Below are 26,191 nucleotides of genomic sequence, written 5' to 3' on the forward strand. Positions count from 1 at the left end.
ACAATAATGTATTTTTGTCTACATGATTATTCATACTTTGTCAAGTGAATCAAAATTTTTATTTTTAATTTGAGGCATTAGTCAACCATGATATTATTGCAATTGGGAGGATGGCATTTTGATCTCCTTATCATGAGGCAGCGTGTAATTGGCATTGATAGTATATGCACAACTGACCTGCAAGCATTAACAGTTACCGCTGTATTTGTTTAACACAATGTCTTCGCATGTTTTTTTGTAATGGTCAAGTGCAATAATATCGTGTTTGAGTAGGCAGTTATTTAATCAGGGTCATCTACATAAACTTCAAACAATCTGTCTTCTTGTTTTAGCTTGCTCAAGACTGTAACAGCAGCGTAAAAACTGATGATAACATTAAAATGAAGAAATCTGAAGAAACATCTCTTAAGAACTTTTTCAGGAACAAGTAAGGACATTTGAGTATACTAATTTAGTTACAATGAATTCAGTGCTGAAAATGCCCAAATAGTAAGTCTCGACAAAGGCTTTGATAACTAAATCAGATAGACTGGGTTTCTCATTGCAATACCCACATGTGCTTGTCATCTACCTCAGGCAACTTTATGTGTTTTAATCTATAAAAAAATAGAAATTTTATTATTATTATTGTTATTATAACTGTCAAATATGGAATGCACACCTTCACCATTCCTGGCAGAATCTTCTTCAGTGCAAGTAAGTGTGCAGAAACGAATATGGTGTATATGGGGCATAATTAATATCAAGCTAATTATGTTACTCTGTGAACCGAGGAAAGTGTTTTGCATTCTAGGTATTGCTGAAAGACAATATCATAAAAAATACCTATTTATGGAGATGTTTCTAAACACAAAATTTTAGTGATACTGACAATGAATTATGCCTATGCCTATGACACTAAACTAATGAGTTGTAACCTTATTATGAAAAGGATAGTTGCTAGTCATCACACGGCACAAATGCTGAGTACAGATAGGCACAACAAAAAGACTGTCACAAAATAAGCTTTCAGTCAACAAGACCTTTATCAAAACTAGACCCCCCCCCCCCCCACACACACACACAAACAACTCTCTCTCTCTCTCTCTCTCTCTCTCTCTCTCTCTCTCTCTCTCTCTCTCTCTCTCACACACACACACACACACACACACACACACACACACACACATAAACACAGTCTCTGGCAACTGAAGCCAGAATACAAGCAGCAGTGCATGATGCACGAGGCAACTAAGTGGGGGTAACGAGGCGGCTGGGATGGGGAGGGATAGCAGGGTAGGGGTGGCAAACAGTGCAGTGATGCTGGGGAGTCTACAGGGCAATGTGAAGAGATGGTAGGATAGCTAGGTGCAGTAGGGAAATTAGGAGGGCAGTGGAGAAAGGTGGTGGGGGGGGGGGGGGGGGGGGGGGGTTTAGCAGAAAAGGGGAGATGTAAAAAGATTGGGTGCATTGGTGGAATAGAGGGCTGTGTAGTGCTGGAATGAGAACAGGGAAGAGGTTAGATGGGTGAGGTTAATGACTAATGAAGGTTGAACCAGGGGGATTACAGGAGTGTAGGATATATTACAGAGAGAGTTCCCACCTGTATAATTCAGAAAAGCTGGTGTCAGTGGGAAGGATCCATATGGCAAAGGCTGAGAAGTAGTCATTGAAATGAAGAATGTTGTGTCGGGTGGCATGCTCAGCAACACAGTGGTCCAATTGTTTCTTGTCTACAGTTTGTTGGTAGCCATTCATGGCAGACAGACAGTTGTCAGTTGTCTTGGTCACATAGAATGCAGCAGAGTGGTTACAGCTTAGCTTGAAAATCACTTGTCTGGTTTCAGAGGTAGCCCTGCCTCTGATGAGGTAGGTGATGTTTGTGACCGGACTGGAGTATGTGGTGGTGGGAGGATGTATAGGACAGGTCTTGCCTCTAGGTTTATTGCAGGAATATGAGCCTTGAGGTAAGGGGGTTGGGGGCAGAGGTTGTGTAGGGATGGATGAGTATATTGTATAGATATGGTGGATGGCAGAATACAACTATGGGAGGGGTGGGAAGGATAGTGGGCAGGACATTTCTGATTTCACGGCATGATGAGAGGCAGTTGAAACCCTGGTGCTGAATGTAATTCATTTGCTCCAATCCTGGATGGTACTGAGTTACAAAGGGAATGCTCCTCTGCGGCTGGACGGTGAGTGATTGAAAAGATAAGGCATGGGAAATTTGATTTTCTACAAGTTTGGAAGGATAATTATGGTTACTAAAGGCCTCAGAGACACCCTCAGTTTATTTTGAGAGCAACTGCTCATCACTGCAGATGTGATGGCCATGGCCGGCTAGGTTGGAAGAGGTTTTTGGTATGGAACGGGTGGCAGCTGTCGAAGTGGAGGTATTGTTGGTGGTTAGTAGGTCTAATGTGGACAGAGGTACTTATGTAGCCATGTTTGTGGTGGAGGTCAACATCAAGAACTGTGGCTTTTGGGTTGAGTAGGGCCAGGTGAAGCAAATGAGGGAGAAGGTGTTCAGGTTCTGCAGGAATGTGGATAGGGTGTTCTCACCCTGAACCCAGATCCCAATGATGTCATCAGTGATTCTGACCCAGGTGAGGTGTTTAGGATTTTGGGTGTTTAGGAAGGATTCCTCTAGTTGGCACATGAATAGGTTGGTGTAGGATGGTGCCATGTGATTGCCCATCGCTGAAACCTGGATTTGTTTGTAGGTAAAACCTTCAAAGGAGGAGTAATTGTGGGTGAGGATATAGTTGGCCTGGAACCTGTCAGGCACTGATAAAGCTAGTGTTCAATAGCATAAAGGCCATGGGTGTTAGTGTAAAGGGAGGTGGCATCAGTAGTGAAAAGGAGGGCACTGTGAGGCAAAGGAACAGGAATTGTGGAGAGTTGGTGGAGGAAATGAGTGGTATCTTTTATGTAGAAGGGTATGTTCTGGTAATAAGCTGAAAGTGATGGTCTACAAGAGCAGATATTCTCTCAGTGGGGGCACAGTAACTGGCCACAATGGGGTGTCATGGGTGGTTAGGTTTATGGACTTTAGGAAACACGTGGATGGTAGGAGTGCGGGGAGTGGTAGGGGTGAGGAGAGAGATGGACTGCGGGGAAGAGGTTCTGGGTTTGGTCTATGGATTTGAGGAGAGAATGGAGATGCTGCTGGATTTCTGGAATGGAGTCACTGTGGTAAGGTTTGTAGGTGGACATATCCGACAGCTGGCGGAGTCCTTCTGTCAGGTAATCGTTGCAGTTCAAAACAACAGTGATGGAGCCTTTGTCAGCAGGTAGGATTACGAGGTCGGGATCAGTTTTTAGATGGCAGACTGTGGTTCTTTCTGCAGCTGTAAGGTTAGTTTGCATGTTGAGGGATTTGGGGAATGATTTTGAGGCAAGGTTTGAGATTGAGAAATTCTGGAAAATTAAGAGGGGGTGATTTGAGGGCTGTGGGTGTGGATCACAGTTGGATAGAGGAGTCAACTGATCCAGGCAGGGTTCAACATAGGTCTTTGATTGAGTGTAATTGGTAGGGTTGGTGGTGAAAAAGTCCTGCATGACTGAATTTGGCAATGGGGCAAAAGGTGAGGCCTTTGGAAAGGACTGATATTTCTGTGGGGGCTAAGCCTTTTGGAGAAAAGGTTTATGACTGTGTTTTGGGTCTGTTCAGGTTCTGGATTCTGTCTGGAGGTGGGAGAGAGTTTTGGAAGGTGGGGTAAATGTAGTAGGTCTGTGAGACAGAGTTTGTCAGCTATGAGGAGATGTGGCACAGGTTTGGAGGTTGTTTTACAGTTGTTGGACAATTGTACTCCAAGGCGGGAGTAGGAAGTGAGCAGGGTGGAGAGTTTATTGAGGTGGCATGCATGTTGCTCTAGTTCCTGGAGGGCAAGAGTTTCAATGTGTTTTATGAGTTCCAGGAATTTGGGACTGCACAGCAGCAGAATTTTGCAGATGGAGAGAAGGTATTGCAAGGAGGTTTGGGCTTGATTGATATGGGTTTGCAGGATTATGTTGGTGAGGACTGAGGAGTGGTGGAATCTTGACAGATGGTGGTCATTGTGGAAGAAAGGGTGGTAGTTGGAGCCACACTGTGTCAACCATCTCAGATGCACACAACAGACAGCGACATGACCATGCGGACTGTTGATGCAGCATCTGATGTCCCACTTTACTCCCACCTATATCATTAATCAAAATGATCACTCTCCTGAATTTGTGCGTGTTATTTCCTGCACCTTTCCAGTGCCACAGGATCTTGTATCTCATCCTACCAACCCCTCCACACCTCACCCTCTTCTTCTCCGTTCTATCCCAGTTCGCACCTACTAATTTCATCTTATCCAATCACATCTCCTGTCCCCATTCATCACTCTTATCCACCCTCTGACCTGCAAACCACAGTAAGATATTTTTTATTTATATCTTTTCTTTGATCTCATTGTGACTTCACACCAATTATAGTGAGATGCCAATTCTAGTAGGTTTTTGCCTTTTGCTATCATTGTACTCACTCAGATTTCTTCTAGTTTCCCCCTATTTCGCCTGTTTCGCCATTTTCATGATTTTTCCATATATTTGGGTGTATTTCTGAGAATTTTTTCAGATGTAATTCTACATTACTTATGTATTTTTTTGCATTTTTTCCCACCACCGTGAATACTTGTTCCTTCCATCTATGTCAATACAGAAAAATTTTCCTTTTCCCTAGCCAGAATCCAGTGCTACATATTGTTCCGGCATAGTTGCTTCACTCATGGAATCCCCCCAAATGGTCTTATCATCAAATTACTCATCTCTGGCTACCATTCTTCCTTCCACAATGACCTCCATCTGTTCAGATTCTGCCAATCCCTCACAACATAGTCCTGCAAAACCATATCAATGAAGCCCAAACATCCTTGCAGTACCTTCTCTCCATCCGTAAAATTCTCCTGCTATGCAGTTCCAAATTCGTGGAACATATAAAACACATTGAAAATCTTGTCCATCAGGAACTAGTGCAACATGCATGCCACCTTAAAAAACTCTCTACTCTGCTCACTTCCTACTCCCACCTTGGAGTACAATTGTCCAACAACTGTAAAACAACCTCCAAACCTGTGCCACATCTCCTCATAGCTGACCAACTCTGTCTCACAGACCTACTACATTTACGCCACCCTCCAAAACTCCCTCTCACCACCACACAGAATCCAGAACCTGAACAGATCCAAAACACAGTCATAAACCTTTTCTCCACAGGCCTCACCTTTTGCCCCACTGCCAAATTCAGTCATGTAGGACTTGTTAAAGACCTTGTCTCTTCCTCCTGGTCCCTACAGTGAAAACGGTTTTTCACCACCAACCCTACCAATCACACTTAATCAAAGACCTATGTTGAACCCTGCCTGACTCAGTTCACTCCACCGTCCAACCGTGATCCACACCCACTGGCCTCAAATCACCCCCTGTTATCTTTCCAGAATTTCTCAACCTAAAACCTTGCCTCCCCATCATTCTCCAAATCCCTCATCATGCAAATTAACCTTACATCCACAGAAAGAACCACAGTCCATCACCTAAAAACTGATCCCGACCTTGTAATCCTAGCTGCAGACAAAGGCTCCACCACTGTTGTTTTGAACTGCAAGGATTACCTGACAGAAGCACTCCATCAGCTGTCAGAAAGTTCCACCTACAAACCTTGTCACAGTGACTCCATTCCAGAAATTCAGCAGCATCTCCATTCTCTCCTCAAATCCATAGACCAAACCCAGAACCTCTCCCCCGCAGACCATCTCTCTCCTCACCCCTACCACTCCCCGCACTCCTACCATCCACATGCATCCTAAAGTCCATAAACCCAACCACCCAGGACACCCCATTGTGGCATTACTGAGCCCCCACTGAGAGAATATCTGCTCTCATAGACCAACACCTTTAGTCTATTACCCGGCACGTACCCTTCTATAGAAAAAATACCAACCACTTCCTCCACCGACTCCCCCCAGTTCCTGGTCCATTAGCACATGATGCCCCGGTTTTCACTATTGATGCCACTTCCCTTTACACCAACATCCCTAACACCCATAGCCTTTCTGCTATTGAACACTATCTTTCCCAACACCCGATGGATTCGAAACCAACTCCTTCCTAGTCCCTACAACCAACTATATTCTCACCCACAATTACTTCTCCTTTGAAGGTATTACCTACAAACAAATCTGGGTTTCAGCTATGGGCAATCACATGGCACTATCCTATGCTGAACTATTCATGGACCATCTAGAGGAATCCTTCCTAAAAACCCAAAATCCTAAACACTTCACCTGGTTCAGAATCACTGATGACATCATTGGGATCTGGGTCAAGGGTGAGAACACCCTATACACATTCCTCCAGAACCTGAACACCTCCCCCATTCACTTCACCTGGTCCTACTCAACCCAACACACCACCTTCCTAGATGTTGACCTCCACCTCAAACATGACTACATCAGTACCTCTGTCCATATCAAACCTACTAACCACCAGCATTGCCTCCACTTCGATAGCTGCCACCCATTCCATACCTAAAGGCTCTTCCATAAAACCTAGCCAGCCATGGCCGTCACATCTGCAATGATGAGCAGTTGCTCTCAAAATAAATTGAGGGTCTCACTGAGGCTTTACTGACCCACCACAGAGAAGCATTCCCCTTCTAACTCAGTACCATCCGGGAATGGTTTCGAGTACCTCTCTTAGTGCTCTAAAATCAGATATGCCCTACCCATTATCCTTCCCACCCCTCCCACAGTGGCATTCTGCCGTCCACTGCATCTATACAACATACTCATCCCTCCCTACACAACCTCTGCTCCAAACCCCTTAACTCTTGGCTCATACACCTGTCATAGATCTAGATGCAAGGCCTGTCCTATGCATCCTCCCACCACCACATATTCCAGTCCGATCACAGACATCACCTAGCCCATGAAAGGCAGGGCTACCTGTGAAACCAGTCATGTGATCTACAAGCTACGTCAAAACCACACTGCTGCATTCTACGTGGGCTTGACAATCAACAACTTTCTGTCCGCATGAATTGCCACCAATAAACTGTAGACAAGAAACATCTGGACCACCCTGTTGCTGAACATGGCACCCAACACAACATTCTTCATTTCAATGACTGCTTCACAGCCTGTACCATATGGATCCCTCCCATTAACACAAGCTCTTCTGAATTGCATAGTTGAGAACTCTCTCTGCAATATATCCTACACACCTGCAATCCTCCTGACTCAACCTTCATTACCGTATTTACTCGAATCTAAGCCACACTTTTCTTCCGGTTTTTGTAATCCATAAAACCGCTTGCGGCTTGGAATCGAGTGCAAAGTAAGCGGAAGTTCTGAAAAATATTGGCAGGTGCCACCACAACTAACTTCTGTCTTGAATATGTGTAGCGCTACGCAGGCATGCTTTGCAGACACAAAGATAAATACTGGCGCCAAAACCTCTGCATCAGTAAATAAATTTAAAAAAAAAGGTGGTAGACGAGCATTTTTCTCCGCCTCGAGTTTCGACCACTGCATTTTCATACATTATCCAACGAAGTAAATACAAATTCCGTATTTTTCATCTTCGAATGTAGCAGCATTTCAATGTACTACGAAAATCCGACTGGCAAGACTGTTTGGGATGTTTGTCAATATGGCCAACTCTGCGTTCTGAATTTTTTCCTATCTGTGAGAAGAGATGGTTGTTAATAGGTACTTCTATGAATTGTGAATCACATGGAGTATTCTCTTCACGATAAGAATAATATGAATATAAACATTTTGCCATGTATTCTTTCGTGTTTGCTGCTATATCATTAAAATCCTGTCTGCCTAATAAACTACGAAACTAGAGTGAGACAACAGTAACGTGGAAGAATATACATATCATGTCATGTTTATATTCGTATTATTCTTATACCTAATAGCGATAGAGTCAGAAATGTAGCACGGCAATTGACTAGATTTTTAAATCTAAGATGACTCTAATTTTTGTGCAGAATGTAATGTACTAAAGAGGAGTCCGCAAAGATTTTCAAACGGAGAAAAATTTTTGCTAAACTCTCGTTCACAACATCATCTATCATACGCAGTCTATTATTTGGTTATTGTTGATCATTATCAAAGAAAGCACCAGTGCAAGTAACAAAAAATAGCAGTCTCTTGCCATTGTTTAGCTAATGAGACAATTCCTTTTTTTTTTTTTTTAAAAAAAAACCTGTGAGCGGCGGTAGCGCGCACAAAAGCAAGCCATGCTGCGAGCGGCGACAGGCCTTAAACACTCATTATCAGAATGCGACAAACAATGCATGACACAGCACAGCAATGCATTTTCAGCTTTGAGTGACGTAAACACCTATAACAAATAGAACGGCACTTATCGGATCAAAGAAAAATAAGCAATCAATTCAAACCAGGCGAAGCACATGGAAAAAAAAAAAGGGTACCCGTATAAACACGGACGGAGCGCCTGACGCATAGCGACGGCTACCTGTTAAAGCTTAACTGCTAAGCTTACGACTCGAACCAAACTACTGCAGCTGTATCATCATTCACGCGACCTAAATTGTGTCTCATATTACAATGGACCAACTTTGTTTCGATTTGGAGGTGCGACCTAAAACTCTTCTCTCCCCTTGAATTTCGAGTCTCAATTCAGGTGCGGCTTAGATTGGGGAAAATTTTTTTTCCTCTATTTCGAGTCTCATTTTTCAGGTGCGGCTTAGATTCGAGTGTGGCTTAGATTTGAGTAAATACGGTAGTCATTTAGCCTCACCCATCTAGCGCCTTCTCTGTTCCCATTCCACCCCTCTATTCCACCAATGCACCTAGTCTTTTTATTTCTCTCCTTTTCTGCTAACCCCCCCCCCCCCCCCCCCCTACTCTCCCCAGCCATCCATATAACCTCCCAACTGCACCTAACTGTTCTACCCTCTCTCCACCTCCTCCCTGCACACTCCCCAGCAGCACTTCACCGACCTGTTGCCCATCCCTACCCTGCTACCCCTCTCCCTCCTCGCTCCAGCCACCTCCTTACCCCCCCCCCCCCCAACCCCCCCCCCCCCCAACCCCCCCCCCCCAAAAACCCAGTTGTCACACCCATCATGCACTGCTGCTGCTGCTGCTGCTGCTGCTCATAGTCTGGCTTTGGCTGCCAGACTGTGGTAATATGTCATCTATTTTTGACAAAGGCCTTGTTGACCAAACTCTTATTTTGTGACAGTCTTTTTGTTGTACCTACATTACAGGCCATTAAAATTGCTACACCAAGAAGAAATGTAGATGATACATGGGTATTCATTGGACAAATATATTATACTAGAACTGACATGTGATTACATTTTCATGCAATTTGGGTGCATAGATCCTGAGAAATCAGTACCCAGAACAACCACCTCTGGCCGTAATAACTGCCTTGATATGCCTGGGCATTGAGTCAAAAGAGCTTGGATGACATGTACAGGTACAGCTGCCCATGCAGCTTCAACACGATACCACAGTTCATCAAGATTGGCGTATTGTGACGAGCCAGTTGCTCGGCCACCATTGACCAGATGTTTTCAATTGGTGAGAGATCTGGAGAATGTGCTGGCCAGGGCAGCAGTCGAACATTTTCTGTATCCAGAAAGGCCCGTACAGGACCTGCAACATGCGGTCGTGCATTATCCTGCTGAAATGTAGGGTTTTGCAGAGATTGAATGAAGGGTAGAGCCACGGGTCGTAACACATCTGAAATGTAACGTCCACTGTTCAAAGTGTCGTAAATGTGAACAAGAGGTGACCGAGACATGTAACCCATACTATCACGCCGGGTGATACGCCAGTATGGTGATGACGAATACACAATTCCAATGTGCGTTCACCGTGATGTTGCCAAACACGGATGCGACCATCATGATGCTGTAAACAGAACCTGGATTCATCCGAAAAAATGACGTTTTGCCATTCGTGCACCTAGGTTCGTCGTTGAGTACACCATCACAGGCGCTCCTGTCTGTGATGCAGCATCAAGGGTAACCGCAGCTGATAGTCCATGCTGCTGCAAATGTCATCGAACTGTTTGTGCATATGGTTGTTTTCTTGCAAATGTCTCCATCTGTCGACTTAGGGATCGAGACGTGGCTGCACGATCCATTACAGCCATGTGGATAAGATGCCTGTCATCTTGACTGCTAGTGATGTGAGGCCATTGGGATCCAGCACGGCATTCCGTATGAACCTCCTGAACCCACCGATTCCATATTCTGCTAACAGTCATTGGATCTCAACCAGTGCAAGCAGCAATGTCACGATACAATAAACCGCAATCATGCTAGGCTACAATCCGACCTTTATCAGAGTCGGTAACGTGATGGTACGTATTTCTCCTCCTTACATGAGGCATCACAACAATGTTTCACCAGGCAATGCCAGTCAACTGCTGTTTGTGTATGAGAAATCAGTTGCAAACTTTCCTCATGTCAGTATGTTGTAGGTGTCGCCACCAGTGCCAACCTTGTGTGAAAGCTCTGAAAAGCTTATCATTTGCGTATCACAGCATCTTCTTCCTGTCGGTTAAATTTCGCATCTGTAGCACATCATCTTTGTGGTGTAGCAATTTTAATGGCCAGTAGTGTATATGCAACTCGGCATCTCCGCTATATGGTGAGTAGCAACTATCTACTTCATAATATTGTTACATTCCCTCCCGGAATCTTCCAGTGTTTAAACTAATTAGTTTCTTGATAATTACTGAAAATTATTTGTCCTAATATGTTTCGTGGCACCATATGAGGACACATCTGCAAGGGTAAAACATCCGAACCACAATGGGCCAGTAGATTTTCATTGAGAACTAGGCAAGATTCAGCATACCGAAATAAAGTCAAGGCATGTTTCCACAACTTTAGCACTCATTCATTCACATTTCATGACTTTAACCAACAGCGATCTTACTTATGAAGAAACAGTCACAATTGCAAAATATCATTAATTTAAAATGACCAGTTTTAGCACATACAGGAGGCCTTCTTCAGATTGATTGCGCCATTTTCTGGAGCTGGTGACAAGCTGAGCAAAAACGTGTCACCTAGGTCAAGTTATTATCTTGACAATACACAGCTGATCAGCACATTCCCAGCTCCTTCAAATGATGCAATCAACCAGAAGATGGCCTCCTGTATGTGCCAAAACTGGTCATTTTAAATACAGGATATTTTGTGATTGTGACTGGTTCTTCATGAGCAATATTCACATATCATGTTTCATAAACTTCTCACATGTGTGAAATGATTCAAGTTACACATTACTGAAGGACTGTGCTCAATCATAGCCTGCTTTACTTTGTGTAAATACTAATGAACATATTAACATAACCACCAGAAAACTTTTACAGAGCTTAACTGTATGGCTCTTGTGCTGACCAAACAAAACCATTACAAAAACACAGCTTTTCTCACAACTTCTCCAAAGCTTTGTCATTTTGGCTTGAGAAATATAAGAGATCCTCCCGGTAGAGTATTTTTGATAACAAGCTGTGCATATCCAGTATCAAAAGTGACCTTGCGACCTCACTAAAGCAATTGACCTAGTAAACCACAAGTTGTTGCTTTACAAAATTGCAGTAGCTTGTGGTCTCCATGGAAAATCTTCATGCTGGTTCTCATCCTATCTCTAAAATAGGAAATAGAGGGTGTATACGCAACAAAAACATGAGAGAGCATGTTCTAGCTGGAAGGAGAGACAAGCAAGTGTATTCCAGGGATCCATACTGTTCCTGTGTTACATAAACAATATACCTTGTAGGATTACCTTGTAACATTTCTGTATGCAGATGGCTCCATAGTAGTAGTTTCTACAAAAACAATGAACAACTAGCAAATAATACTAAACAAACTCTTCAAGGAGTTGAAAATTGGATAAATAATAATGCTATATGAAACTGCACATCACAAAAACACAAATGACCTAACTGCTGAACATAAATCACAGTTAAATATGAGGGCAAAGAACTAATCACTACAGACCGTTAAATTTCTTGGCATTAATCTAAATAAAAACTGGTCATGGATTGATCACGTAGATTACTTAGTGAACTGATTAAAGAGTTTTGTGTATGCAATGAAAATTCTTTGTAATCAAGTTAGATACAGCATGATGTCTGGATTGTCAAAAAAGCAAACCGCCATAGTGTGTTCAAGTTACACAAAAAAGTCGTCAAACCTATGATGGAAACAAACAATAGGCAATTGCGCAAACTATTATTCGAAAGCCTTGACTTAATGAAAATTCCTTGTATTTTTATGTTCGAAATACTCCTCTTTGAGCTAAGAAGGGACACAACTTTTTGAAGGAAATTCTTTTATGCAGTGTTATAAAATAAGGCACAGATCAGACTACATTTTGCCCTGGTGCAGACTTAGTTGTGTGCAGTATATAACGGTTACTGCTAGTGTAATTGCTCTTCTAAACAGCGTTCTACACAAGCAAACCAGCTGCATCTTTACCTGTGGACTATGCATGGCTCTGTTTAAAAAGAATAGCTCAGTGTAGTCATAGGGTCAAGCCACACATGTCTGCTTTTACGCCAAACAGCTAATTTGCTGCAAACAATAACCTGTAGCTGTAATCCTGGAGCCAAATAGTCTGTTGACTGGCTACAGCTGTGAGTTAATAAAATATGCAGAAATATAAAATAAAAGCTAAATGAATAATTTAATAAACAGAATTATAATCTAATGTCTATATATGATGTAGAAAACAAAGAATTATGTTCAATAATAATTATTCAAGAAAGGACCTTTCAAGTAAACGCAAAATGATCATATGATATTCAGTTAAAACACAGTAAAAAATACCCTTATCAAATGCAGTTATGTTAAGAGCATTACAAGAATGGTATGAGAATGGTAGCAAAATCCACAAACTAAATAGTCATCAAAGATATGCGATATCTAAGTCCATTTCATAACCATAATACACAAAATATTCACCCAGCTCAAAACAGTTCAGAATTCAACATGATGATTTACAAATTGATACATACAATACAAAGAATAGTAACCCATACTCTGTGTATCCTCAGTTCCATAAAACAAGTCATAATAGTTACTCCAGAGAACATTTAGACCTCTCAAAATATAAAGTCCCTTCAAAAGTTAAAAGTATCATAGCACTGTAGGAGCCATTCACCACCCAAAACCAATCACCTGTAAAACTGAATCATAGTGTTCCTCCACTGTCTGCTTTTCTATTAGCTGAAGGCCGTCCCCACCAAAATTTCATTGTTCTTCATCTCTACAGACATGATTTGATACAACGTGATCACTTCGGGGATTAAACTAATATGTTACAACAATATTTAAATAAATAAATGCCATGAACATTCAGTTACACTCAGATCATTTACATTCAACATAAGTATTAGCTGGTTCATAAATAAATAAGACACCATTCTTGCACAAGTGTGTGCATGATAAATGATCACAGAGTGTTGTTAAACATGGCTTGAGCAATTATTTAGGCCTGCTTGTCAGAGGCAGCTTTTGGTACTGATTTACAAAGGTGGAGTCGGCTAACACACGTAACTGACCACTTCTGAAATTACCATAATTTTGTATTATCAGTTGTAATGAACATTTAAATAAAGTTCCTGGCAAAAAAATTAAACTGTTCATTAAATAAACACACATGTGACACAATATGAGATACTCATATTGTATTCATTTGCTGTGTAAACGTGGAGGGTACAACATTCTGACAAACATTGGGGCAATAAATTATAAAAGATGTCGTAAGTCAATAAATAAATAAGATACAGGTGAGTTGCTCTCTGAGACGATTGCTATCGTGCAGTGCTCGCATCCGAGATACTAATTGTTAAAAGTGTACGAAGTGTTTAAAAGTTGTTAATTCAGAGGTTCATCGTGAAAATGTTTATTCACTGTGAAATATGAACTTCTGTAGTTTTAAAGATACTGAAAATAGTGTTGTGTCATTGTAAGCACCTGATTTTTATGAGATCACATACATATTCACATTTCCTTCAATACTTGACACTGAATTATTGTAGATTCTTGTGGAGCTGTAAAAAGACATCTTGTCTGACACTCCGCCATTTCTTGGGACATTGTCTGTCCTACATAAAGGCCACACAATTAACAGCTGTCCATATTCCGAGTTTTGGGATTTACTCATTTCCAGTGACGTGTTCCATGTCTCTGCACCTTAGCTTCGCCTGGGGTGGCTGTGTGACATCCTTGTCCTGCCGACTTGCACACAACCAAGCAAGCAAATTCAGCTCTCCTCAATATCAGCCCTAAGTAGACGAATAACTCGCCCACATATGTGTAATGATGCACTTGTTTGAAAAAAAAAAAAGAAAACCTTTTTTACCTGGCTTTGAAGCTTAGCAATAAAATATGGTCCAAGTTCACGGACTATAACAAAATCTACAGATGCAAACACTGATGGCAAAGATTCTGTTCTATAATTTACTTCTTCAGTGAGATGCTAAACAGTTGCCAGATCCTTCCTTGGAACTGTTATTTTGTAATTGTGTTCACCATTGCAAATTCTTAGTGCTGTGTTACTATATTCAGTTTTAATTGCTGATCCCAGACCATTTAACTGCTGAAACTTACATAGTTGTTTATTACTGATTTTACACTAAATTTTATGCATTAGCAGTCAGGGAGAATTCAGAACATTTTTTGTTATCTTTCTAAAATTGACAAAAGCTGTCTGAAGATACTACATCCCCATGAATGAAATTATCTGCAAGCAGATTGTGTAGTTGTATTATAAAAGACTAATTTATTTTTCAGGTTCAAAATGAAGAAGTGAAAGCCAGTGGCCTACATTACTATCAAAAGTAATGATGTACAACGTTGGTTTTAACAGGAACAGATGGAAACAGTTACTATTGTATACTTGCTGAAGCGTACATAACTATTGAAGCTCTCTATTTTGAATTGTTTTATTATATGGGAGTTGCCTCAGATGAATCATCTACTAATCTTAGACTAAATTCATCACATTCACTCCAATCACTGTTTTACGTGAAAAACTAACAGTCCAAGTACTGCCTCTATGCTGTTCACAAGCAAACTATGGTCAGCAAGATTCCAAGATTCTGTGATGTCATCAACATCTTGAATGAACTTGTAAAATGTAGGAGATATCATTTCAGACCATCAACAGTGGAAAAGGTCTGGAGAGGTGCTGAGAGCTGGATATTTGTTCTTCCATCACAGTCTGATGTGCTGACTGACAACACATTTCAAAATTTTCCAGTCAAATTTTGAGATATACATTACATTAATTTATGAACATCTGCAAGTGTTAATGTTATATTGAAAAATATTTGAAAACAATTTCATTATGTACAACTGGACAATTTAATTATGTCTTCATTACCCTGGAATAGCTCCCAAACTTTTAAGCATAAATTGGCAACTGGCATTTCAAACTGTGGAGTGAAGCCTATACGTATATGTGCAGGTATATTTAAAAAATATCTAGTCATGTAAGTATTTCAATGTTATTTAAAGGAAGAATGTTTCATAAATAAATTATATTAACTGAATTAGTACTATAAATAAGTTTTATAGTGTCACTGTGTGTGCCACAGCAAATATTGTGCATGATGTGGAAGTGTTACTTAGCAAGCTGTGAGCTCAGAAAATTCTGAAGATTGTTTATGAATGAAACTGCATCAGTGGAATAAAGCAGACCACATTGTGTTGCTTCATGAGTAACTGACATTAACTGCAACTGTAAATAACAAAAAAGTGTATGAATTTTACATGAATACTGACATATGTTTTAGATTATTCTCTACCTAGAGACACAAGCACTACTAAAAAATTCAAAACTAAGTGTTACAAAACTATTTGAATGGTGTGCATTCCTGAAGACACAGTGCTGTATCTCTCCCTAAGTACTAACAGTGCATCAGTGTGCCTCTCCAACGATGCATTAGATATGTTTGCCCACAACAGCTTGTTCACACCTGGGTGCTATGGACATTTTAATACATGTTGCCAGTCAGCCACCTGTGTACTGTGCTTGTACAGTCTTATTTCTGGTCTTGATCTCCCCGTAACTGCTCAAAGTTAGGGTTGACAAGTTGCAATATTTGTCTAGATTTGCTGTGGTCTCATTTTGATGTTTATTGCTTTATGTTTTGAACTATTTTTTAGTACTGACACTAGATGATGATTGTCAGTTCTATTCTGTATAGATGAGGTGCATTCCAGTTTTGCTAAGGAAATGATATACCATCACAGCCGCATACAGAAATATTTCCTAGTGATAGCAAAACGGACACTAAATTTTTTAACACTGATAACTGTGACTGTTGTACAGAAACTATCAGTCATGAACTGTGGACATCATCAGATTTAATGAACCAGTTTAATCTTCCTAAAATAAATTTAATTATTAGTTTTTTAAAATGTGAAGAATCAGTGGTGTTAATAGTCTCACATTTAGAGAACACTTAAGTAATATGTTTGATGGAGGAACTAAGTGATTTCCATTTACTTACGCATGTGTTTGGTAACTCAGCTTTGGTGTAAAAGTATCAGTCAGGTAATGATGCAATGATTTTGTCATCTCATGATATTTTAACAGAATATCGGATTACATTACATCAGTTGTATTATACACCAAGGCAAAAAACAAAAAATTAAAAATTTCTAGGTTGTTAAAGATAAAAGATATAGCATTTGACAAGCTTTACTGGTATTTTTCTTCTCTAACTAAGGAACACTTATTTAATGATATATATGGAATTCAACAAAAATGAAATGAAAAGTTATTACTGTAGCACAGTGTGTTAAAGCAATGTCACAAATTGTCAGGGTATCTCATTCATCATGCGTGTGACATACAATCCTTTGCACTACAGGAACACCCTAAAGGAAACCATGATATGGATGGTTCCCACTGCTTACAGGCAAAATGGAAGTATAATTTGCATTTATCAAACAGTAGCCTAATGAGCAAACATGTCCACTTAATTCTTATTGGATTTCTAAACTTATAGTGGTGAAGAAAACATGTGTTGCAGTGGATAATATGGTGAAGCTGCAAGGAAGGGACAGTGGACAATTGAAGCGAACTAGAAAAAACATGTCATTTTAGCCATGGACTGTTAAAATCATGCCATAACTATGGGAAAGAAGTAATCTTTGGTCAAGAACGCAATTTCAAAAGTTCTTTGGGTTTTCCAGCATAGCGACCCTTTGCAGAGAAGCCTTGAAGTCAGTAATCAGTCACCTCAGTCTTATATCCACAGTATTAATTCTGTTTTGTTAGTGAAGAAATAAGAGCACAAGACTCATCACTGCTGGCTTTCTGGAAATAATTCACCACAGAGCAATACTGGCTGTTCAGACAATTCAAAACCAGGCACTGGCTCAAATGCAAGGCACTTAATGCATGTAGCGCAACTAGGCAGTAACTCAGCATACAACACAGTCTACAGCAAATACAGCTGCAGAAGCCATACTTTGTGAATTTAATGTTGAGTTTCACATATCAAAAGCTACCTTTCCTGAACTGCAAACATTCACATCAGCAGCACATTGTTGGATGTAAATTACAAAATACTTCTCCCAAACAATGGAAAGTCCAAGCTGGAATATCAATAATACTATAAGAAAGATAGATTGCTACTCACTGTAAAGATGACAACTTGAGTTGCAGGTACAATGAAAAGAGCTTTTGGGCAAAGCCTTCTTCTTTGTTTTCTGAAAAAAGCTTTGGCTGAAAATTCAGTGTGTAACAGTCTTTTTGTTGTGCCTGTCTGCAACTCAAAGAGTCATCTTGCCACTGAGAAGCAATCCGTCCTTTTCATAGTATTGTAAATATGTCTGGAGTTGCCCTACTCTTTTCACGTTAGCTTCATCAACACAGTAAATGAATTTGTCCATCCAGCCAAGATAAGAGCTACGTAAAAGAATGGATCATTAGCCATTCCTACCACATATTTGAATACCTGGACACAGGAATGTAAATTCTGCTCAACTATCTTTGTAACAGTTCCCAATTTTGCTGGTCTACAGACAGCTCGGTGTAAAGTTAAAATACTTTGTTTGAAGTAGGAGATGATAACAGCAGCCAACCAAGAAGTAATAATCACAATTTGAGTAGATTAGTGCTTGTCATAATTGTCATCAGTATACTTCGCAGAAGAAGCCTGTTATTGTATAGCGTGACCCATTCCACATACCTTGAGGCTACCCTTCATTGTGGGATCGATGAAAAACAATGTGCAAATGAATGCATGGATGAAACAGTTTCTCTGACCATGCATCAAATGCGATAAACCCTACAATTTTGCACTGATGAAACCAACCATGAATTAAAAAAACATTTCAATATTTACCACACAGTCTGTTCAGAACTGGCAGAAGCTCCACTGATAGGCCAACAGCTGTTGTACAAAAAATGTCAATGTTTTTTCCTCTACCCAACATCTCTTTAATCGGTAATTAAATTAAAAAGGTGGAGATTCTTATGCCTATAATGTTCCTCTATCTGCGAAACTTTGCAGAGTTTCTACCTGAACTCTCTGTATATTTTGTGTCTTAACTTGACGCTAACTACACAAATCACTGGTGTGAATCATGTAATGAGTGAAAACCAAAATCAATGGCCAAAATTTCATAAATAGCAAACATTATGACTGCAGGTAACTTGAGCCCAAATCAATACCAAAGATCAACACATACTCATGGTTCGAAATCAAAGTCCTGGACCTGACAACCAAGGTAACAGTTGTATATGAGAATCAGCTTAACAAAGACTGCAATGAAAGAAATACAACAAACTGCTGAACCGGCTAGTATTTCCTGTAGAGAAGCTAACCGCTATCCCCATGTGATGTGTTTGCCACAAGTGTTGTGGGCCCTCCACAGCTGGGGGCACTGGTTAGGTGTCCATAGGATCGTCAAGTCCAGTGCCTGTGGTCTTTCCTTAGTGGGCCTACAGTGCAGGCAGTGCTTGTACCCAAGATTTGGCAGGAGCAAAGATGAGGAGTTTCAGCAGGTAGAGACTGGGAGACAGAGGCAGCTGTCTAGAACTGAGCAGGCTTGGAGGCAGAGACAATGCTCGTGGCAGTCTCAGGTTGTTATCTGAATCCTCACAATGTCTTATCAAGGGTGTAAAATCACTCAGATAAGTGATGATGCTTGAGGTTCTACTGTCTGGCCAATACATCAACATTTGATGCTTCCTATGACCAGTGATGAGTCATTTGATCTGTACTGAGAATGATAATCACACTAAAATTATACAGAAGTCAGGATCACAACTGAACTCTGATAACAACCAACATACCTTAAAGTACAGCCATCTTCCACTGATGTCTGCATTCCTTTAAACTGACCTTATCTTAAGAGAGGAACATTTGTGACAGGTTGTTCTCTGTTTGAACCAAGTGTAATATGTCCAATGTTCATAAAAAGATACCAGGAAAGTAATTTATTTAAGCCTACAAGCAAATACAGAACCAAATCTGCTATAAAGACAATTTATAGTTGAGAAGCTCTGGCTCCTAAAAATCTTTCTGGATAGATTGCCATTTTGACATTTTGCTTGGTGCACTATCACAAAGGGCTGTCACAGATACCTATAAAGTTGGAAGATGCCTTTCTTTCAGGCTGTAAGCAATTTTATGACAGCTGTGAAATACATAAACTTCAAGAGCATCAAAACTCTCATGAAAATACAACACTTTAAGGACCTTTTCTGCAATGCAGGTCTTTAAACAAACTGTACAAGGTTCAGAATAGTGCGCCTACAAAAGCAAAATTCGTTGCGCCAACAAAAGCAAAATTCATTTCACAAAGTTGCAACAGTATCACACATTCAGAACCCCTGGTGTACCATGACCATCTGGTCACAAGTGGTATAACTATCACCCCGAGAATCAGAAGCGTAACAGGCAAGTGAATATCATAGCTGTATTGACTTGGTTTGAGGAGAACAAAATCTTGCATGAGCAATCCATCGTTCACTGTTGGCAGTTCACCTAAAAACAACTTAACTTCAGAAAGATATTTAAATCTTAGAGGTTATTCATACAAGGAATTTACAGTGACTGGCAAACATGATACCTGATAGGGCTGGCTGCGTCCTCTGCACACCACTATTCTCTGTCTGTCAGGTGAGTCCCAATGTCATCCACAAGCCAAGCAGTGCTGAGTCTTAATGCCCCACATAAGAGAATCTTACCCCTACTTTGTATCTTGGGCCAGCCACTGTGATATTTTTCATCACATACACACTGTGATTGACAAATTCTAGCACTGCTAATGCCTGTGTTAGACATTTTGCATACAGTTATCCAGAAATTTATTCTTGCCTTCTTTTTCTATCAAAACTATTACTTTGTATCACACTATCTCCCATTCTCACTTAACTCCAATGGATGAATCCTTACTCTAAGCTGAGTGATGTCTTCACACATATCTTGCATATTGCAATTTCTGGAAAGCAGATATCCACCTATGCCAACATTCTCAGTATCCTGCACGTGTGGACATATTCCTGTCCTGCTCCATTTTTGTCCTCTTATGTAATCCCTTGACATGACTATGAATACTGTTCCATGTTAAGAGTAAAAACAAAATGATATGCCACACATACGTCTGTGTAACTACATCTGATGTATTTTCCATATTTGATGTACAATTATTTACTTCTTTTCTTACAAAAGTAAATACGAGTACATATTCCAGAGCATAAATGTGTTGCCTTTCACCTGGATCTATTGTAATTGCATTTATTGCTTAAAAAAATTTAAAAAAATGTTCTTCTGTAAGGAATGGAACTGGGACTCAAAGATTCCACATTAGAACAACTATTAATTACAATCAAGTTGCCACGCTTCACACCCCCTTTACTACACTGAATTGTGAGAAAAGGGTAGGTAGATTTCTAACCAAACACTGAACTGCAGAACGTAATGGACCTAACGATAACATTAACTGAATAGATATTATGAATTATTATCAAGTGTTAGTTTCACTTCTAACATTGATATAAAAGCCAAGACAGAGATGACCTCTCATGCAACACATGTTATGGATTACTTAAGTTTCACAAGAGCACATCTCAAACTGTCAAGTGGTTTCTGATTTTCATTTCTCAATCAAAGTATAACCAATATAGTCAATGGTATTACAACAAAACAGAAAAACTCAAAGGAACATCTAGTTTTAAAAAGAGTACTCTTTATGTGAACAAATTAGGTGACATAAATGTACCGTCTAACAAAGTTTTGATTTAACAATGGCTTTGACACACGAGTGCTTGCATAACAAGCAGATATTACAACAGAATTCACTCACTATGACCACACTGCATATTTTCAAGTATCTTAAAACATGATGGGTTCTCCCCAGTAACAGAATGTTCCTGATTTGTGTGTATGCTTTATAGGAAATTTAAGAAAATTGTAAAAGTTTCAAAAGACACCACTGGCTTTTCAGATTTGTTTATTACTGTTTTTGCTGCAATTCGTCCAGTTGTGATAGACAGGCATGCTCACAAAAAGGCACAGAGATTCTTTTATTCATAAATAAGATACTGGCCATTACAAGTCTCTTTGCATCACCATACTCTAAACAAAAGAAATAATACTTGCAGAGTAACTCATGTAGGATCTTACAACTATGGAATTCAGTCAAAATGAAAACAATGGAAACATTTAAAAGATGAAAAAAAAACAGTCAGTGAAAAATTACAGATGAGGATCTGACGGTTGCAGTTTCACAAGATCCTCACTCAGTTCCCACAGTTTCTTTGCAGCAGCCATGTCTTGCACTCCTTGAGACAGGCCCCTTTCCTGGAAAAGGGAACATGTAATTTAGATGTAACACCTCCTTAACCATATTACCACAATTAGTACATGAACATTTTTTTCCTTTTTGCTGCAGTACATATTTACAAATAACTACAAAATTGAACACTATATAATAGTAAAGAAATTTTCCTTTTCTTACAAAACACACTGTATTACTATTAGAGATCTGGTAATATTCTAACTTTTGAACTCAATTTCTATGGATGTCACAACAAACTCGCTGTCTCTCATAAACCTAGGTTATTACTCAAGCTGTGCAAGCCTAACAACATGTCCTCTCAGAATTTAAAATACATATTTCTTCTAGAGTATTGACAAACCTGGGATAAAGTAGGTATGGATAATGATCTGGCTGCTGCTGCTGTTTGCTGGAGGGGCAGGGGAAGGGAGTGGGAAAAAAAAGTCATTCAGTGACAAAATAGTGTGTAATTCAGAAAATAACATTCCATATTATGAGGGGTGTTTCCCTTGACAAAAAAGCAGAATTTGTTGTGGGACATCATGGAATATTCCCACTTCAGCCACCATAGTTTCATGACATTCTGATAGGTAGCGGCACTATTCACAGCCTTCAAAATGGAGTCTAATGGAGGTGTGTTCCACGCAGAGAGCTGTCACAGCTTCTTTTGGTGCATAACCAAAGCATCACAGATATTCTTAGGCACTTGCAAAATGTGTACAGAGACCTGACAGTGAATGAAAAGCAGGGCGAATTGTTGGGCAAGGCATCTGTCATAATCACAATAAAGGTCATGTAAACCTGTCTGGCTGTGACCTCAGCAATGTGTTCATCACCACAAAAATGCAAATAAATTTCTCATTCTCCATGACAATGCAAGGCTCCATAAGCCTGTGTACCTGAAGGACCTCGCAAAAATTCATCGGGCTTTCGTCCTCATCCACCCTGGACTGTTCTTACCAGATCTCGCACCATCTGTTTGGCCCAATGGAAGATGCACTCTGCAGGAAGCCTTGAATGGACGATGGGGAGATTATTGATGCAGCAAGATGTTGGCTCTGACATTAACCAGCAGAGTGCTATTATGCCAGCATACAGGCCCTCCCAATAAGGTGGCATAAAACTGTTGTACTGAATAGAGATTATGTTGAAAAGTAGCATTTTGTAGTCAAAATATTGGGGAATAATATGGTGTATTGGAATCCTGAATAAATCCAACCTCCTTCAGAAGAAAATGTGTTGCATTACTCATTGAGTGCCTTTCATATTTGCCTACTGGAAAAGTTAGACAAGTACAGCAATAAACAAATCAAAGACGATAGAAGTAAATGTTAAGTTTTGTAAGTGACTATCTCTCTGATACTGCCCAAAACACATACAGAGCTCAAAGTGAGCATGACAATACAGAAATTACAGAATAAGAACTCAGCAAGCATAGATGGGATTCCAGTCTCTGCTCTGAAAGTGTGAATAAACAGCAAAGAAACCCACTCTTAACAAATGTAATAAATGTGTCCTATAAGTCAGGTATTTTCCCAGAGTATATAAAGCATGCATAAGTTGAGCTCTTAGTACAAAATGGTAATGCAGGGAGTACAGAAAACTACAGGCTAGTTTCACTACTATCAGTGCAATCAAAAATATTATCTATCATGAAAGATAGGTCTATGGGTTACATGACTACATACAACCTTTTAATGAAGGGCAGTCTTGTTTCCAAAGTGGGAGAAGTACATCGTCAGCCATAACATAGTTCACAGAAGTGGCACTTTAAACTCTTGACAACGAAGACTGAGTACATTCTTATGCTTGTGCAAGACTTGACTATAAAACACTGCGATATCAAACAAACTGCTCCTCTTCTCCCCAATTCTATTCAATACCTCCTCATTAGTTATGTGATCTACCCATCTAATCTTCAGCATTCTTCTGTAGCACCACATTTCAAAAGCTTCTATTCTCTTCTTGTCCAAACTGTTAATCGACCATGTTTCACTTCCATACATGGCTACACTCCATGCAAATACTTTCAGAAACGACTTCCTGACATTTAAATCTATACTCGATGTTAACAAATTTCTCTTCTTCAGGAACGCTTTCCTTGCCATTGCCAGTCTACATTTTATATCCTCTCTACTTCGACCATCATCAGTTATTTGCTCCCCAAATAGCAAAACTCCTTTCTACTTTAAGTGTCTCATTTCCTAATCTAATTCCCTCAGCATCACCCGAGTTAACTCGACTATATTCCATTATCCTCGTTTTGCTTTTGTTGATGTTCATCTTATACCCTCCTTTCAAGACACTGCCCATTCCATTCAACTGCTCTTCCAAGTCCTTTGCTGTCTCTGACAGAATTACAATGTCATCGGCGAACTTCAAAGTTTTTATTTCTTCTCCATGGATTTTAATACCTACTCCGAACTTTTCTTTTGTTTCCTTTATTGCTTGCTCAATATACAGATTGAATAACATCGAGGATAGGCTACAACCCTGTCTTACTCCCTTCCCAACCACTACTCCCCTTTCATGCCCCTCGACTCTGATAACTGCCATCTGATTTCTGTACAAATTGTAAATAGTCTTTCGCTCCCTGTATTTTACCCCTGCCACCTTCAGAATTTGAAAGAGAGTATTCCAATCAACATTGTAAAAAGCTTTCTCTAAGTCTACAAATGCTAGAAATGTAGGTTTGCCTTTTCTCAATCTTTCTTCTAAAATAAGTCATAGGGTCAGTATTGCCTCACGTGTTCCCACATTTTTACGGAATCCAAACTGATCTTCCCCGAGGTCAGCTTCTACCAGTTTTTTCATTCGTCTGTAAAGAATTCGCGTTAGTATTTTGCAGCTGTGACTTATTAAACTGATAGTTCGGTAATTTTCACATCTGTCAACACCTGCTTTCTTTGGGATTGGAATTATTATATTCTTCTTGAAGTCTGAGGGTATTGCACCTGTCTCGTACATCTTGCTCACCAGATGGTAGAGTTTTGTCAGGGTTGGCTCTCCCAAGGCCATCAGTAGTTCTAATGGAATGTGTCTACTTCCGGGCCCTTGTTTCGACTCAGGTCTTCCAGTGCTCTGTCAAACTCTTCACACAGTATTGTATCTCCCATTTCATCTTCATCTACATCCTCTTCCGTTTCCATAATATTGTCCTCAAGTACATCGCCCTTGTATAGAACCTCTATATACTCCTTCCACCTTTCTGCTTTCCCTTCTTTGCTTAAAACTGGGTTTCCACCTGAGCTCTTGATAATCATACAAGTGGTTCTCTTTTCTCCAAAGGTCTCTTTAATTATCCTGTAGGCAGCATTTTACCCCTAGTGAGATAAGTCTCTACATCCTTACATTTGTCCTCTAGCCATCCCTGCTTAGCCATTTTGCACTTTCTGTCAATCTCACTTTTGAGACATTTGTATTCCTTTTTGCCTGCTTCATTTACTGCATTGTTATATTTTCTCCTTTCACCAATTAAATTCGATATTTCTTCTGTTACCAAAGGGTTTCTACTAGCCCTCGTCTTTTTACCTATTTGATCCTCTGCTGCCTTCACTATTTCATCCCTCAAAGCTACCCATTCTTCTTCTACTGTATTTCTTTCCCCAATTCCTGTCAATTGTTCCCTTACGCTCTCCCTGAAACTCTCTACAACCTCTGGTTCTTTCAGTTTATCCAGGTCCCACCTCCTTAAATTCCCACCTTTTTGCTGTTTCTTCAGTTTTAATCTACAGTTCATAACCAATAGATTGTGGTCAGAGTCCACATCTGCCTCTGGAAATGTCTTACAATTTAAAACCTGGTTCCTAAACCTCTGTCTTACCATTATATAATCTATCTGATACATTTCAGTATCTCCAGGGTTCTTCCATGTATACAACCTTCTTTCATGATTCTTAAACCAAGTGTTAGCTATGATTAAGTTATGCTCTTCGCAAAATTCTACCAGGCGGCATCCTCTCATTTCTTAGCCCCAATCCATATTCACCTACTATGTTTCCTTCTCTCCCTTTTCCTACTCTTGAATTCTAGTCACCCATGACTATTAAATTTTCGTCTCCCTTCACTATCTGAATAATTTCTTTTATCTCATCATACATTTCATCAATTTCTTCGTCATCTGCAGAGCTAGTTGGCATATAAACTTGCACTACCATAGTAGGCGTGGGCTTCGTGTCTATCTTGGCCACAATAATGTGTTCACTATGCTGTTTGTAGTAGCTTAGCCACACTCCTATTTTTTTTTATTCATTATTAAACCTACTCCTGCATTACCCCTGTTTGATTTTGTATTTATAACCCTGTATTCACCTGACCAAAAGTCTTGTTCCTCCTGCCACCGGACTTCACTAATTCACACTATATCTAACTTTA

At 40.0% G+C, this 26,191-nt stretch overlaps 2 protein-coding genes across 4 annotated transcripts in view; one reads left to right on the forward strand and one right to left on the reverse strand.

The window, feature by feature from the left end:
• Positions 1 to 15,567, forward strand: part of LOC124788522 — a 215,060-nt gene extending 199,493 nt beyond the window's left edge. The window contains exons 12-13 of the mRNA XM_047255792.1: positions 333 to 427; positions 14,807 to 15,567. Of these exons, the coding sequence (XP_047111748.1) occupies positions 333 to 427; positions 14,807 to 14,825 (114 nt within the window). The 3' untranslated portion in view covers positions 14,826 to 15,567. The remainder of the gene's footprint in view (positions 1 to 332; positions 428 to 14,806) is intronic.
• A 5,906-nt stretch (positions 15,568 to 21,473) lies between these two features.
• Positions 21,474 to 26,191, reverse strand: part of LOC124789279 (retinol dehydrogenase 14) — a 111,699-nt gene continuing 106,981 nt past the window's right edge. For all 3 annotated transcript variants that reach the window (XM_047256583.1, XM_047256582.1, XM_047256584.1), the window contains exon 8: positions 21,474 to 21,840. In XM_047256583.1, the coding sequence (XP_047112539.1) occupies positions 21,736 to 21,840 (105 nt within the window). In that variant the 3' untranslated portion in view covers positions 21,474 to 21,735. The remainder of the gene's footprint in view (positions 21,841 to 26,191) is intronic.

Source organism: Schistocerca piceifrons, chromosome 3 (genome assembly GCF_021461385.2).
Source record: "Schistocerca piceifrons isolate TAMUIC-IGC-003096 chromosome 3, iqSchPice1.1, whole genome shotgun sequence".
Lineage (NCBI taxonomy): Eukaryota > Metazoa > Arthropoda > Insecta > Orthoptera > Acrididae > Schistocerca > Schistocerca piceifrons.